The sequence below is a fragment of the Mercenaria mercenaria genome, chromosome 3, assembly GCF_021730395.1.
Source record: "Mercenaria mercenaria strain notata chromosome 3, MADL_Memer_1, whole genome shotgun sequence".
Lineage (NCBI taxonomy): Eukaryota > Metazoa > Mollusca > Bivalvia > Venerida > Veneridae > Mercenaria > Mercenaria mercenaria.
Genome location: NC_069363.1, coordinates 31,409,772 through 31,424,891, shown reverse-complemented (window position 1 = coordinate 31,424,891; position 15,120 = coordinate 31,409,772). Strand labels below are relative to the sequence as shown.

At 37.6% G+C, this 15,120-nt stretch overlaps 1 protein-coding gene across 1 annotated transcript in view; it reads right to left on the bottom strand.

The window, feature by feature from the left end:
- The window catches only part of LOC123525170 (sorting nexin-30-like), a 45,274-nt gene extending 30,369 nt beyond the window's left edge, over window positions 1–14,905 (bottom strand). The window contains exon 1 of the mRNA XM_053539649.1: window positions 14,738–14,905. Coding sequence (XP_053395624.1) covers window positions 14,738–14,854 — 117 coding nt within the window. The 5' untranslated portion in view covers window positions 14,855–14,905. The remainder of the gene's footprint in view (window positions 1–14,737) is intronic.
- Between the last annotated feature and the right edge of the window lie 215 nt (window positions 14,906–15,120).

The window sequence follows — 15,120 nt, the reverse complement described above, 5'->3', positions numbered from 1 at the left end:
ATTATGGCCTAATTACCATAATAATACAGTCATATCAGGACTCCCCAGGATGGCGATTGACGAGTATAGTGGCGGCACCAAGATCATGCTGATGGCGGCACGTACTTGTTAATTTTTGATAATCCTGATAAAAGCAAAACTATTTTGCATACCGGCTATTATTTCTTAGATGTTATAATTATCAATTATGCTAATAATTAGTTTCCTTGTTAAAATATTTGTTTGTAAATATGCGGTAAAGGAAATAAAAAAATAAAAAATCTCCGCTGTGTTTCGTTCATACTGTATTTCAAAAGATTAAAATAATGTCGGCTGCCAAAGATTTTTCTTATATTGAAGAAAATATTCATTATCATGCAGAATTTGACGTATCATTTCCGTCAGATGATGATTCCGACGAAGAAATTCCATGATCAGAGAAATGAATGGTCGGAAAATGTTAAGTTTTAGAAAACTGAAAATTTCATACACTTGCATCGCATTAAATACAAATGGATAAAACTAACACAACAAAAAATGTTTCATAGATGATACTGTGTGTAAATAAACGTTTTTTGTAAATTTAATAGTTCTTCAAAGACGGGTGTAAATATTACAATTGAACTGTCTCAGCGCGTGTCACTCAACGTTTGTGTACATGTTTAGAAATTAATTATACATCAAAATAAACCATCGATATTCACTCAAAAAATGGGCGTTAATTTTGAGTAATGTTGATGTAAATACTCTGTGTTATTAATGTATTTCTATTTATTGAAATTTAATGTGCCTACATGTGAAAATAAGTAATAAAATCGGAAATTTTCAAATATTTATTAAATGCAGTAGGTGTGTAAAAACGGTGAATGTTTCGAAGTGAACTTATTATTCTATTTGGATATAAGTTACGGACAAAAATGGATATATATTAATATTTGTTCAAACTTGGAAGATTTTATAAGTATAGTTGTTAATAATATTTCCATGCATGATTTCAATTGACTGCCAGCGAGTGTGATTATGATAAAATCAGATAATGTTCTTCGACGTCAGGTGGTAATTCTTATCTCGCCGCAGCATGTCTATCATGATATCGGCCTCAGGGAGTTAAGGCAGCAGTTTAAAGTTATATAAGATAAGATTTATTTGTGAATATATATCCTTCTCAAAAGTCAAAATCTATTTAAAGAATCCTGTCAAGATTTTATAGACTTTTGGTTTGAGGCAAAAGTTTAGGTTTGGACCTAGATGGGTTGTGAAAAGGTTACCAGTAGTCTCTCATGCTTACGGCGTATGCTCATATTTGCAGGGATCTCTGATTCATATACTCATCCTCACACCCTTTAACTTGATATCGCGTCACCATTTAAGACATCATGACACCAGATTGGACATCATAACACTTCTCCGAGATTGTTTTCGTTTTGCAGTAAGTATTTTCAATTTTGTCTACACACAATATGAATCTATGAAAACCAGATTCCTACCAGGTTTCCAGGATAGAAAGAAGCATCCAAAGGAATGTTTTCTGAATTAAAAAGACCTGTGTCCACCTAATAATCACACAAATGACTAATCCACGGCCAGATCTTCATTATTTTGGATATCAAACTGAGGATTTTTTCTCATTTCTAACAAAAGCTTGGTATTACCCTCAATAAAAAGCCCAACATTCTATCTCTTTGTCTGCCAAATATCTTGGTGAAATCTCCATTACTTCCGAAAATACGAGGTGTTCATGTTGTATGGGTAGACCACAAATGTTCTGTGTGACACCACATGATTCAATGGGGAGGTTCTTTCTGACATGGAGTTCTGATTATAAGGTATTCTGTCTGACACTGACATTTGATCATATGTTTTCTTGCCTTAATTTCACTATGTTTGCAGTATTTTATTGAATTTAGGTGTGTTTTCAGGTATACATAATGGCATGTTAAATTCATATTTCTAATAAGCCTTAAGGGTATAGGTTATTTGTAGCAATTCACCATAATTCGGTTGAAAATGTGTCTTCGTGGTGTAGCTGAAAGAAGTACCTGTAAACAGTCAGGGGTGTAATTGTTTTAAGTTATGTAACCTATTTCAGCTACTTTTTCAAGCATTTTATAACCTGTATTAGTTATGAAATATAGTTAACTGAGGTAAGTTATTCAAAACAAGAGTGCCAGAATGTCACAATATACGCCCGTCACAGCAAATTTACACTAGCACCTGTATTTGCAAATGGAATTTTAACTTTCTAGTTGTTTACAATGTTTTTTTTTCCCAGAAATTATTGTAATTCTTTTATTTTTCTAAGTCCACAAAAAAAATCCTTACCAGGTAGAGATACCTTAAAATACACCCAAAATTTGAAAGCAACATCAATGTTGTACCACAGAAAAGTGGTCTTGGTTTTTCTATAGGGTCAATTATAAAAAAGTTACAATGTAAGTTATTTATAGTAACAACTAAGGGAAGTTAATCTTTAAAGAGAAAAAAAAAAAAAAAAAAAATCAAAAAAAAAATTTACAAGTCCATACAAAAATCCTTACCAGGTAGGGATAGCTCAAAATACACCTCAGAATTGGATGTAACATGCATGTTGTACTACAGAAAAGTGGTCTCGATTTTTCCCTATGACTTGTAATGAAAAAGTAATAATCTATTTATAGTAACAGCAAAGGGAAGTAATTCAAAAGAAGGGACCAGTGCATGACACTCCGTCTCATGATGGTGTACAATTGTGCCAAGTTACATCAAAATCCCTCCATGCATGAAAAAGAAATGCTCCGGACAAAGTCATTCTTGTATCTGACCTTTGGCCTCTAATTGTGACCTTGACCTTAGACCTACGGACCTGGTTCTTGCGCATGACACTCCGTCTCATGCTTGTGAACATTTGTGCCAAGTTGTATCAAAATCCCTCAATGCATGAAGAAGAAATGCTCCGGACAAAGTTTTCATTCTTGTATCCTTGACCTCTAAGTGTGACCTTGACCTTACCCCTAGGGACCTGGTTCTTGCGCATGACACTCCGTCTCATGATGTTGAACAATTGTGCCAAGCTACTTTAAAGTCCTTTCATGCATGAAGAAGATATACTCCGGACAAAGTTTTCATTCTTGTATCCTTTGACCTCTAAGTGTGACCTTGACCTTAGACCTAGGGACCTGGTTCTTGTGCATGACACTCCGTCTCATTATGGTGAACAACTGTGCCAAGCTACATCAAAATCCTTCCATGCATGAAGAAGATATGCTCCGGACAAAGTCATTCTTGTATTTTTCATTCTTGTATCCTTTGGCCTCTAAGTGTGACCTTGACCTTAGACTGAGGGACCTGGTTTTTGCACATGACACTCCGTCTCATGATGATGAACAATTGTGCCAACTTCCATCAAAATCACTCCATGCATGAAGAACATATGCTCCGGACAAAGTCATCTTGTATTTGACCTTTGACCTCTAAGTGTGACCTTGACCTTAGACCTAGGGACCTGGTTCTTGCGCATGACACTCCGTCTCATGATGGTGAACAACTGTGCCAAGTTTCATCAAAATCCCTCCATGCATGTAGAAGACATGCTCCGGACAAGGTCTGTGGACGCCACCCGCCTGCCTGCCCATCAGCCCGCCAGGGGCGTTCCCATAATATGTCCCGTTTTTCAAATGGGCGTATAAAAAGTCTTTTAATTTTTCTCACAAAGTGACCTTTAAACCGAAATTAGTAGCAAACTGTGGTTAATCAAATTCTCTTTTAGCCTGATTATGACCTGATAAGCATAATGGGATGTTAAGAGTTTTACCCTTACTGAAGCAAGCCTCTGTGGCGTACATGCTGCGTATTTGCTGTGTATATGCAGCGAACACAGTAGTACGCCAGAGGAGTACATTTTACATACACCGCATGCCGCGTACTATTTCGATGAGTACACAGCATGTACGAAGGAGGTCACTAGTACACTTCAAGTACGCAGCACAGACTCTGAAAATTTAAGAGTACACTGCAATGTACGCAGGAGGGACTTGTACAAGAAAATAGTACACTGCATGTACACGCAGATACTTGAAATTTGTGCAGTACACTTCATATACGCAGGAAAGACTTGTACAATTTCTTTTGGCATTTATACTTAGTTTTTTTTTATAAGTTAAAGTCTGAAGTAAACTTCATATACGCGGGAGGGACTTGTTCATTTTCTTTTGGTGTTTATACTTTGAATTTTTTTAGGTAAAAGCCTGAAGTACACTTCGTGCAGGAAGGATTTGTACATTTTTTTTTTTTGGAAGCAAGAACTTGATTTCCGAGTAACTTTTATCTTAATAGCATAGAATAGTTCAGATTACCGGTATTCTGAACAATGAAAATTTGCCAAACTATTTGCAATGTTCATTTGTGAAGCTTACATCTTAGTGATTTCTGAGCTGCACCTTGCATGCACTGTAAAAATATATTCTTTTTCATTTTGAATTAATCCTGGAGCTTTCTATCTTGGATAATTGAAAAGCCTTATTTGAACTTCGTTGCATTACATTTTATAATACATGAAATAATTACCAAGATAATGCCTCAACAGTGCCCGAATGAGAAGAATTAATAGCTCTCACTGTTATTTGAATACTCTTAAGCAAAACACCATTCTATCATGTTTTATAAAGGCTTTAATGCTCATTATGTTAACTTATTAAGGCCTCACCAAATAAAAAGTTGTTCATCGATTTGCCGCTTGTATATTTTCAGAATTTTTGGCTAATTGCGCTCGCCCCATTGGAAAAATCAATCAAAAATTTTTTGGTGCGCTACTTTTACGGACGTAAAAGTGTATAAATGCTTATATAATTCCAGTCCTAGATTGTTCTCAGATGGATTTTAATCAAAATAAATTCATACTACCCACACATCGTCTATAATAAATCATAACACTTACATTTAGTTGCATTAAAGTTGTTTCCCCTTGATGCAGTTACGCCATTTTCTTCAAATGTTTACTAAATTACATGCTACAAAAATTGATTTATTTCATTGAAAAGTGGATGAAGAAAAGCATACTAATTTATTTGATAACATCAATCTACATTATTTTGGTAAGGGTAAATACTTATTGATGCATGTCACTTATCTTTTTTCTGTTTTTTTTTCTGTCCAAATGATCAGCATTTGCATACGAAAGTTGGTGGGGTAAGGAATTTACATTATCACAGCAGTTTCGCCACAAGAGTACACAGCATGTATGCAGCAGAGTACACAGCATGTACGCCGCAGGACTGCGGGCCATAGGGAGTACACAGCATGTACGCCGCAGGGGTAGTACACCGCAGGCTCATTTGCATGTGAAAAGTGTATGTGCTGCGTACATGCGGCGTACTACTTCCCGCATACTAAATTCCTCCAGCGTACATCCTGTGTACTATGTAGTCCACAGCATGTACGCAGCAAGTAGTACGCGGCAGAGCTCATTTGCATGTCAAAAGTGTACTACAAACGTACTATCGGTGTATGTGCGGTGTATATCCTGCATACTATTTAAAGCCCTTGATTTCAGTACACATCATGTACGGATCATATACGCTGTATGTACACAGCAAGAGTACGCAGCAGGCCTTTTTCTTCTGTAAGGGTATAGCTTTAAATCCTTTGCGTAAAACTTTATCAGCCTTGCGTAAATTTTTTTACTGCATAGCCAGTGGTGGTATAGTACGTCATCAACAGGTGCGCGCAACACTTCCCGATGCGGCTTTTTTGTGTCAAAACATCTCGATTCGGTGAGTAAACTTGTGATTATTATATTGATAACTAATAGATTCGGAAATGACATAAAGTCGAAAGTACCCGCACATGCGTCTAGTTAATCATTTACGTTTGCATTTTTCAAGAAAGCCTTCCGTTTAAGAGAACATTCGTGCACAATGCACTTCATGGAAACACTTCCCTATTCACCACACCATATTATGTCACATAACAAGAGTTTACATGCATTTCTGATAAATCAAAGCATTGACGGGTGTTCTTTTATGGTAAACAGATGTCAGTGATACCTTGATTAGTCATTGGAATCTAAACTTTCCGAAAAATCAGTAAACTAAATTTTCGCCTTCCCGGTTCACCAGCTGAATTGATGTCCTTCCCGGCTCACCAATTTCCAGCATGACTAACATCGGGCTGGTGCTCATGCAAATGTGATCACGCTTGCCTAGAAGTTCTGTTAATTCGAATAACTAATTGTTAGAGTGCTTGCACTAGATGGTCCGTAAACTTCATTTGAGCATTTGAAGATTATATTGAAAGAACGAGACATAATTATCTTGAACATATGTTGTATACTATAAACGTGCATATGTATGATAAAATTATGTTCTATCATGTCCTTATATTTGTTATTTTAGGTACACGAAAGATGAAAAAAGGAAACATATCTTCTAGTCTGCATCAATGGAATTGTCAATATATGTTAAAAAGGATTGCTGAGTGATCGGCATGCAAGACATAATTGACGTATTATATTTTCCAAAAGCTGTACGACATAATATTTTAGAAGTGGAGAACATCCTCTAACGGAATTACCCCAGACAAGGATTTCAACGCTCAACTAGGTCTCCGTACCAAACTTTGTCACGACTATGTCGGTTGCTGTTTGAAGGTATGGATATAAATAACTGATTTAATTTCAATAATGTTACAGTAATTAAACATTAATAAGGGGTATAGTTAGATAGGCACTTAGACACATGATAATATAAATAGAAAGTATTTTGGAAACAATTAGTTAACTTGTTACTCTAATTATTTTTTCATGATAACAACATATGGCATGTCATCGAAAATAGTCGAGTATGATGGCTTTGATTCCGAACTTGAGTTCAAGGCAAGACTCGATGAGACAAATAAGAATATGCATTGATAATATGCTAAGTAAAGCAAAATCATATAGTTAAATTATTATCATGTGCCGTTTTTTAAAGGAGCAACCTTTTAATATATTTTTAAAGGTATAAAGTTGCACCAGTGTAGTTTAGTTTTTAATGATATGATACTATTTAATTTTGTTTAACATTTCAGGGCCACGTGATCATCACAGTTGCTCGGGAAAAATGAGAAATTACTGTATCGCGCCAACGAAATGTTTTTATTAAGGAGTTTTAGATGTGCGCAGGGAAAGACCAAGAGTGACTGCAACCGAATAATAATTACCACATAGTAGAATGGGACATCGATTGAATCTACACTAGAAAGCGGTTCAGGATTTAACATTTGACTTATGTTCAGATTTTGCTTGCAAATCTTAGTGCACCTGATTACATGTTAAAACTCTAAGTGAGCTTGAACAGTGGTAGAACAATTTTACTTGCAATGTAAATTATTTTGCTTTTCTTAAACTGTTTAGTTGTTGAAAATGTTGTTGTATAAAATATTATTTAAAATAAGAAATTTTACTGATTTTTTTATTCAAACCCTTACACAGCGGAAGCCATTGTGACATAAACATAACGCACATACACTTTCAAGACATAGCAACATCTTTCTTTTTATCAGCTAATGTTATATATTTACACAAATCAACAAAAGTAGATTTATTACTTGATTGTAGCAATTCTAAATTTTATACACACTTATACGGGATATATATATATATATATATATATATATATATATATATGTTTCATTAACTTTGGACGTAATTCTTTATAACTCAACATTTAAACAAAATGAAATTCACCTCAAGTTTCATTAAGATCGCATATCTGACAAATTCTTTCCACATTGTAAGCTTTAATTTTTTTCGATCAAGAAGTAGTGTGCATCTCTATATGTCACATATTCTCAACAACTGGAAATATTCAGACACGACAGAAAGACATGAAGTGGAGATGCACTGCCTAAACTTCAAAATCAACAAAAATCAGAATATAATAACTCTTGACACCAGAAATTTCATTAAAACACACAAAAATTGATAAAATGGCAATGTAGTAAAATCTGTAAACGTTTATTGACCGAAACATACAGATAACAAGAATATTTACATTGTTGTGTTTTACCCGTTATGAGCATTAGTGTCGACTACATTTCATACAAAGTTTAATACTGATGTTGCCTTTCATCAAAATCTGCCAAATGTTATTAAGAAGAAAAGAGAGGCACTGACAAGACTCTGTGACTTCAACACAGACAGACAAAACAAAACACGTTTCAATAAAAAGATCACAATTGTTTGAAGTCACGCAAAATCACATTAAATTCCGTCTACAAAAGCTGTACGGTAGTGGACACACGTAACAGTGAGCTGTTTTAAACGGTGTCTGCACATATTGCCAGTGAGTGAACCTCAAACGACTAGTTTTGTGGTCTTCATTTCTGACTTTTTCACAAACATCCACAACAAGCCGATATTGTTCTTTCTACAATTCTGATGTTTTGACGTGTCATTTCATTCCCGAGAAATGCATGAATTACTATACAGTTTATGTTCATCTGTCTACGGATATCATACTGCTGAACCCCAAGTGTTTAGCTTCATTATTTAATTCTGATAAACAGAATATCTCAGGTGTTTCTGTTGTGATCTGAAAAAGAAAGAGTAAATCTGTCATAATATAGCCCTTGAGAGTAAATTAAGCACTGTTTTACTGACATAAATGTTCATTGCTAAATACTAGTTTTGCTGGTATGGCAACCGAAGTACCATGCGTCAAAATAAATTGAAAGGCTACATATAATTAAGTCAAACATGATGCCACACGGGCGGTGAGCCGGGAAGTGCATCGTTTTACCTGGTGAACCAGGAAGGCGAAATTTTATATTACTGATTTCTTTGAAACTATAGATTCCAATAATTAATTAAGGTATCACTGACCCTGTCATAAAAGAACACCTGTCAAGGCATTTAGTCATTAGAAATGCATGAAAACTCTTGTTATGAGATATAATATGGTGTGGTGAATGGGGAAGTGTTTCCATGAAGTGCATTGTGCTCGAATGTTCTCTTAAACGTAAGACTTTCTTGCAAAATGCAAACGTCAGTGATAAACTAGAGACACATGTGGGTACTTTAGACTATATGTCATTTCCAAATCTATTCGTTACCAATGAAATAATTGCAAGTTTACTCACCGAATCGAGGTGTTTTGACATAAAAAAGCCGCATCGGGAAGTGTTGCGCGCACCTGTTGATGACGTACTATACCACCCCTGATAGCTGTGAAGATAAAAGGTCAAGGATTCAGAAAATAATTGCATTAGTCTCATTCAAAATGAAGAATTGGCACAGGAGGGCTTTGTAATATTTTATGATAACTGAAACAAGTTATGAAAGTACAAGCAATAACTCGAATGGGTTATAAACTGCAATAACTTGAAACAGTTACTCCTCTAACTGATAAAACAAACCCTTGATTTTTCATTTTTATGCACTTTTGCTTGTAAAATAAGTCTGTATTTTTAAATGAAAATTCATAGAAACTATGGTCAATCAGTAGATTTTAACAAGTCTGTGTAAAGCTCAATTCTCAAGCAGGCCCGCTCTTCGAACTCGAAATTGAATTAAGTAGATTACGTTATTGGTCTAAAACACTTATTTAAGTGTAATAGGTTGAATAATTGAAAAATTATTCGACATTTCCAGACAGTTTGTTGGGACTTATACCATCGGAAACCCCTACAGTTGGCATTGTAGTTTACCTTGGTTGAAGTTTTTGGATCCTTAAAAGAAATTTTTTGGACCATTCTGGAATTGAAATAATTAAAATTACTTCTGATTTTGTTGTTGTTATTTTGATTTTATCAAAGATGTCACAACAAAAGAGTCCAGAAGGTAACAAAGGGGAACATAACCCCGGAAGTCTTGCCCATGTTGTGTCGTAAGAAATTTACAGAGTCTGAGCTGGGTCAAATTGATTTTACTCAGAATAAATTATGGCCACTTCAGGACAGTGATAAGGAGCCTGAGGTTAGAAAAGAGCCCAGTGCTTGGTCACATGTTAAGACCGGAAATACTCTAGCTAGGCCTGGGGACTTGATCACCCCTAGACCGAGAATGCATGTTGTATCTTCTGGTATGCACAGGCCATTATTAAAAACTCTGGCTGAATTTCTTGGGACACCGTCATTGGACAGGAAGAGGGTATGGTTACCAGAAACGAAACTGAATTTCAACCTTGGTGAAGGTAGCACTCCTTTTGGTGATGATGGTAATGCCAATGCAAGTAGACCATCATCAGATGGGGGAGTGGGAGCCGACTATAGTCAGCTGGCAAAGAAATTAAGTTCTTTGCAAAAGCATTTGACATTTGATGGCAAGGGCAGCTGGGAAGCTTTTGATTTAATGTTTTCCAGATATGCTGAGACATGTGGATGGTCAGATGCTGAGAAATTTGAGGGCTTGTGCTGGTGTCTTACTGGCAAAGCTATGGACTATTATGTATTGATACATGATAGTGGTGAGGTGAACATGGTAAGCTTGAGGCACGGTTTGGGGAGCACGAGTTGCCAGCTGCGCCTCAATTGCAATTTCAACAGGCTTGCCTGGAAGAGGGCGAGTCGCTAGATGATTTTGCAGACCAGCTTTTGACACTTGCGGCAAGAGCGTTCAGAGGCCTGCCAGATTCGTTTGTGACTAATCAAGTCATAAGTCGTTTCTGTCAGGGCCTGTTGGATAAGGATGCAGGCCACCATGTGTTTATGCTTCATCCTACGAGTATCCAGCAGGCCAAGCAGGTAGTCCGTAAATACCAACAGGCACACATGGCCATGTTTGGTATGTCAAAGCACCAATCTAAGCTGTTCGAAGAGGAGGAATGGTGCGAAGAGGAGGAACGTGTTTTTGCAGTGGGAGAAATGGCCGGTAGCACAAAAGGGGCACCGGATAATAGGACTGTCATGGAGGCACTTAAGCAATTAGAGCTTAAATTTGAAGAAGTCATGACAGTCAGATCCAGTGGAGGTGGATCTGGTGAACTACCATAGAAGCTTTATAAAAGCAGATTCTGTTTTATGCTCTGACAGGCAAACTTTGGTTTGTGTGGCGGGGAGAGTGGGTCAGAGCTTTTGAAGTTTTGATAAGAGGCTCTGATACAACCGCCTGGGTTAGCCTTGCCGATGGATGAGTTTATGCTTTACACCAATGCACTGAATAAATAGATCAGTGCATGGGTACCATAGGTCCAGGGCAGCAAGGAGAAGGTCATTGCATAAGGTAGTTATGTTCTTATTTGGTAGACTTTATTGTACGGAATGACCACTCAAGTTTAAGGTGATTCATGGGGTTCCAAGAGCCTCAAGGTTAACTGGTGAGAAGGTGGCCGGAGGAGCTGCCTTGGTTGAATATTGTGCTGCAGCACGGGGTAGGTCGTGAGCATGATAAAGCTAAGGCAATGTCTTGAATGCCGGTTGGAGGCAATGCAATGAGTATCATGCTAGGACACGACTGGAGCAGTTACCTTGTGGCAGGTGTAATTACTGTTAAGAAGACAACGAAAGTTGGGGTCCTTTAACCATGTAGACGACGCAGTGCTGTTGGTCATAGGGGACACTGAAGCTTACATCATAGAGCATTTGAGGGACCTAGGACCAACAAGGGCATAGGTACGACTGTCTACGGGTATCTTGATGTAGACGACGCAGTGCCGTTGGTAAAGGGGTTACCTAAAGTTTACATCACAGAGCATCCAGGGAACCTGAGACCAACAAGGGCATGGGTACGACTGTCTACGGGTATCATGATGGAATCATAGATTACACCGAGGGTAAGAGTGGTAAGCCAGTCTTTGCAATAGTAGTCTCAGATGTGGGATGACCCTTCTGGGAAAAGTAGCCTACCAGATGAAGTAAGTTTCGCGTCTGGACAGTCAGGTTCAGTGCCTACTGTAGGACGACCAAATTCACAGTCTAAGGTCCTATCCCCCAGAAAGGACAAACTAAAGACTTGCCGTGCTTAAGGGTGCGACAGGTACCTCTGACTCTACAAAGGGTCTGGTGTCTAGCCTTCAGAATTCCATCTCAGTACCGCATCAAGGAGCTCTGAGGGATAAAACTGGACTGTGTAGTTGGTGGTTCTCAGTGGAGCTGAGTGAAGTGTTGAAACAGGATTAGAGATTGCTGTTTGTTTTGGATTGGTAACGAGGTAGGACAGATCAGGCATGGTCCGATCTGTTTCGTGCCAGTCAAGCGGCTGAGTCAAATCGGTGAAACAAGGAACAATTTCTCCTGTTAGATTGTGTTTTATGTTAGTGTGACTAAGGTCAAGATGACAAACATCTTGGTATGCTGAAAAGTCTGATGGAGGAAGCTATTGAACTCCGTCAAAGCCTTCCTTCTTTGGGACATCGGACTAAGAAACAGATTAGTCCGGTAGAGCCTCGTCCAAGAGACCCCTGATGAGGAAAGGATGGCCTCACACAGTTTTACTAGGATAGAACAGGCCCTGTCACAGAGGAGACTGCTCTGCTTGAACTAGCAGTAAGATTACCTAGCCCCCCACCCCTCTATTAGGCAAAGCTCAGGTAGAGGCAACTGTGTGAGGTAAGGGTCAGCTGCCTGTTTGACTAATGATTGTTTTATGGTAAATGTTCGGCTGCTGACCATTCTTGGAGTACGAACAGTTCTTATGATAGCATTAACTATCTATAGAAACTCTGAGTCTGTTTAAGCCATAGGGGCTGATCCCGGTGCACTATGGATGCGGAGATCCATGGTCGCCGGTAGCAGTGGTATTGTGGCTAAAGTGACACAATACTAGTACTGGTTAAACCCAGGAACATCTAATATTCATGAGCAAGAGACCATGGTATACTTCCATGGTCTAAGACACAATGGTCTACTTCAATGGTGTAGGGGCTACCTCCTTTCAAGGGGACGGGGAGGAGTGTAGTGCTGGCGTACGGTCTATGGGGCGATAGCCTGAACCCGGAACACGGCAAGAGTGATTTCCCTTGGCGCGGGAGCACAAAAAGACATTGCTGGTGTTGCTAGTCAATATTAATTGGCTACTGTCCCAAACAGCATAAAGTAGAGACTGATTCCACCTGGTAAGTTCCCACAGTTACAATAATAGTTTCTTTGTAAGCAGATAAATAAAAGATAAATCCCCATTCTAGACGGTGCATTAATTTCAACGGCAATATGTAGGCGAATATGACAAAGGTGTGCCGAATGGGGCAAAGTGATGTAGCTGAATAATTTTCCTCTCGTCTGGGCACCGCCATTTTCTTCTACTTCGTCAAAGTCCGGAAAATTGTTGTTTTTTTTTTAATTTTATATTTGAGTTACAATCTCTATGTTCATTAGGAGTCTTTATTTTTAAAAAAGTTATGTTATGGAAATATTTTCAATTTTACTTTTATTTTATGAAGTGCGTGTCCCTAGAGGACAGGTGCTCACAGGAAATGCTTTGTTGGCAGTGAATACAGAACTTCATTTCATTGCTGAATATTATCCATCACTCAAAAATAATGCAAGAAAGATTTCCAGGTGGTAGAAAAAAATATGATTTTCTTTTAAAAGATCAAGCATTGGCCAGAAAATGGGATAAAATGTCATAAGTAAGCATAAAGCCATAAGAACGCAGCAAACAGGTAATGACGTCAATGTGACACCGGCTTTCCTAGTCCTGGCTTCCAAAACTCTAAATGCCGCTTTTTTATATTTTATTTTTTTCATAGTTGCGGCTTTTAGAGTTTTGGACCAGGCCTACTATGAAACCATACCAAAATAAAAAGTTGTCCAACTTTTCGTCGCAATCGTAGTCAACTGAAATTTTGAACGAAGATCTATGGATATCTTGATAAAGTAATCACTTCTACATCAGTTAACACCATTTATCAAATTCTGGAAGCAAATCTTACAATAAAATCGCCGATTTTTACAAGTCACTGCTAGATCAGCATCATTTCGGCGGCCATTGTTGAATAGCTACAACAAGATTCTCGCATGACGTAACAGCGCGAGCCGCTAAAAATACACATGTAGAGTCTCTAGAGCACCTTGTAAACAAAAAAAATGATTTATACATACAAGTTTTCTTCAGGATTTATCTATGAAAGTAATAATTCAAATCAATTTCAATAAAAAATAACCATTTTCCCCAAGTGTTTGTGCCACCGGGATGCTGATGCAACTTCAAATACGAAGCGGCACATGTGAGTGCTCTCTTAGCAGTTCGCGCGGGTGAAAGGTCAGTCTCGTATTTCAAAGGAGCAAGATGGCGGCGTAGAGTAAACGTTTCAGACCAGTTCGAAATTGTCAGGTAGTTCTGCCATCAATTATGGGTTTTAATGCGTAAAATTTGGCACAATGGTAGATTTTACTATATATTAACTGATCAGAAAGGGCTGCTGCCGATTTCTTTTCAAATGTACAAACGCGAGCGTGTCAGATTTCTGGCACGATTATTGGTATGATTTCCCTACGGAGTGCACTTCAGCTCTCCCGTCCAAATCCAGTATATAAACCGAGAGAGCTGAAGATCTTAAGCTACGGCTTCCCATAAATTTTGCAACGTATAATATTCGCTGTTACAGGTATAACGACACTAAATTTTTGTTCCTTTTCAAGTGAATAGGTTCTCGGAATTGTTTTATGCAGTGAATAGTTTCTTTGTCTTTTAAGCTACGCTCGCTCAGAGGCTTTGCCTTTTTCATATTATCATTATATACTGCAATCATTTTTAGGAATAAATTAGTTCTTTACATCAGCAATATTATTCAACATCAGTAAACACAATGTCAGGCAACATTTCCAGCGAATAATTATTTGCACAAACGCCCGCTTTTGGTCTGTTTACCTCTCCTTCGTCACTGTCATCAGCTGTGTTCATTAACGGATCTTTGAATTTGGGTTTTCCTTCACGGGTATTCATTTTAGAGCGTCTAGGTTCTGACTGTCCGTCCTCTTCTGACATATTCTACTTTTGATCGATAAAAAAAACAAAATTTATTCAACCGGAAGTACTAACCCGGAAATACTTTTCTTTAATCCAAAGGAATAGAAAAACTGGAAAGTAATTTTATCAACTCAAAGGCAATTTATTGAAAGTTCACTCAGTCACTGGCCTTCATTCTGCATTTGATTTTTTATAACACAACCATAAAATCAAAAAAGGAAAAAGGGTAAAAAACCATAACCCTAAATTTTGAGTGAAATTAGTGGCTAAATACTCATTTGTAC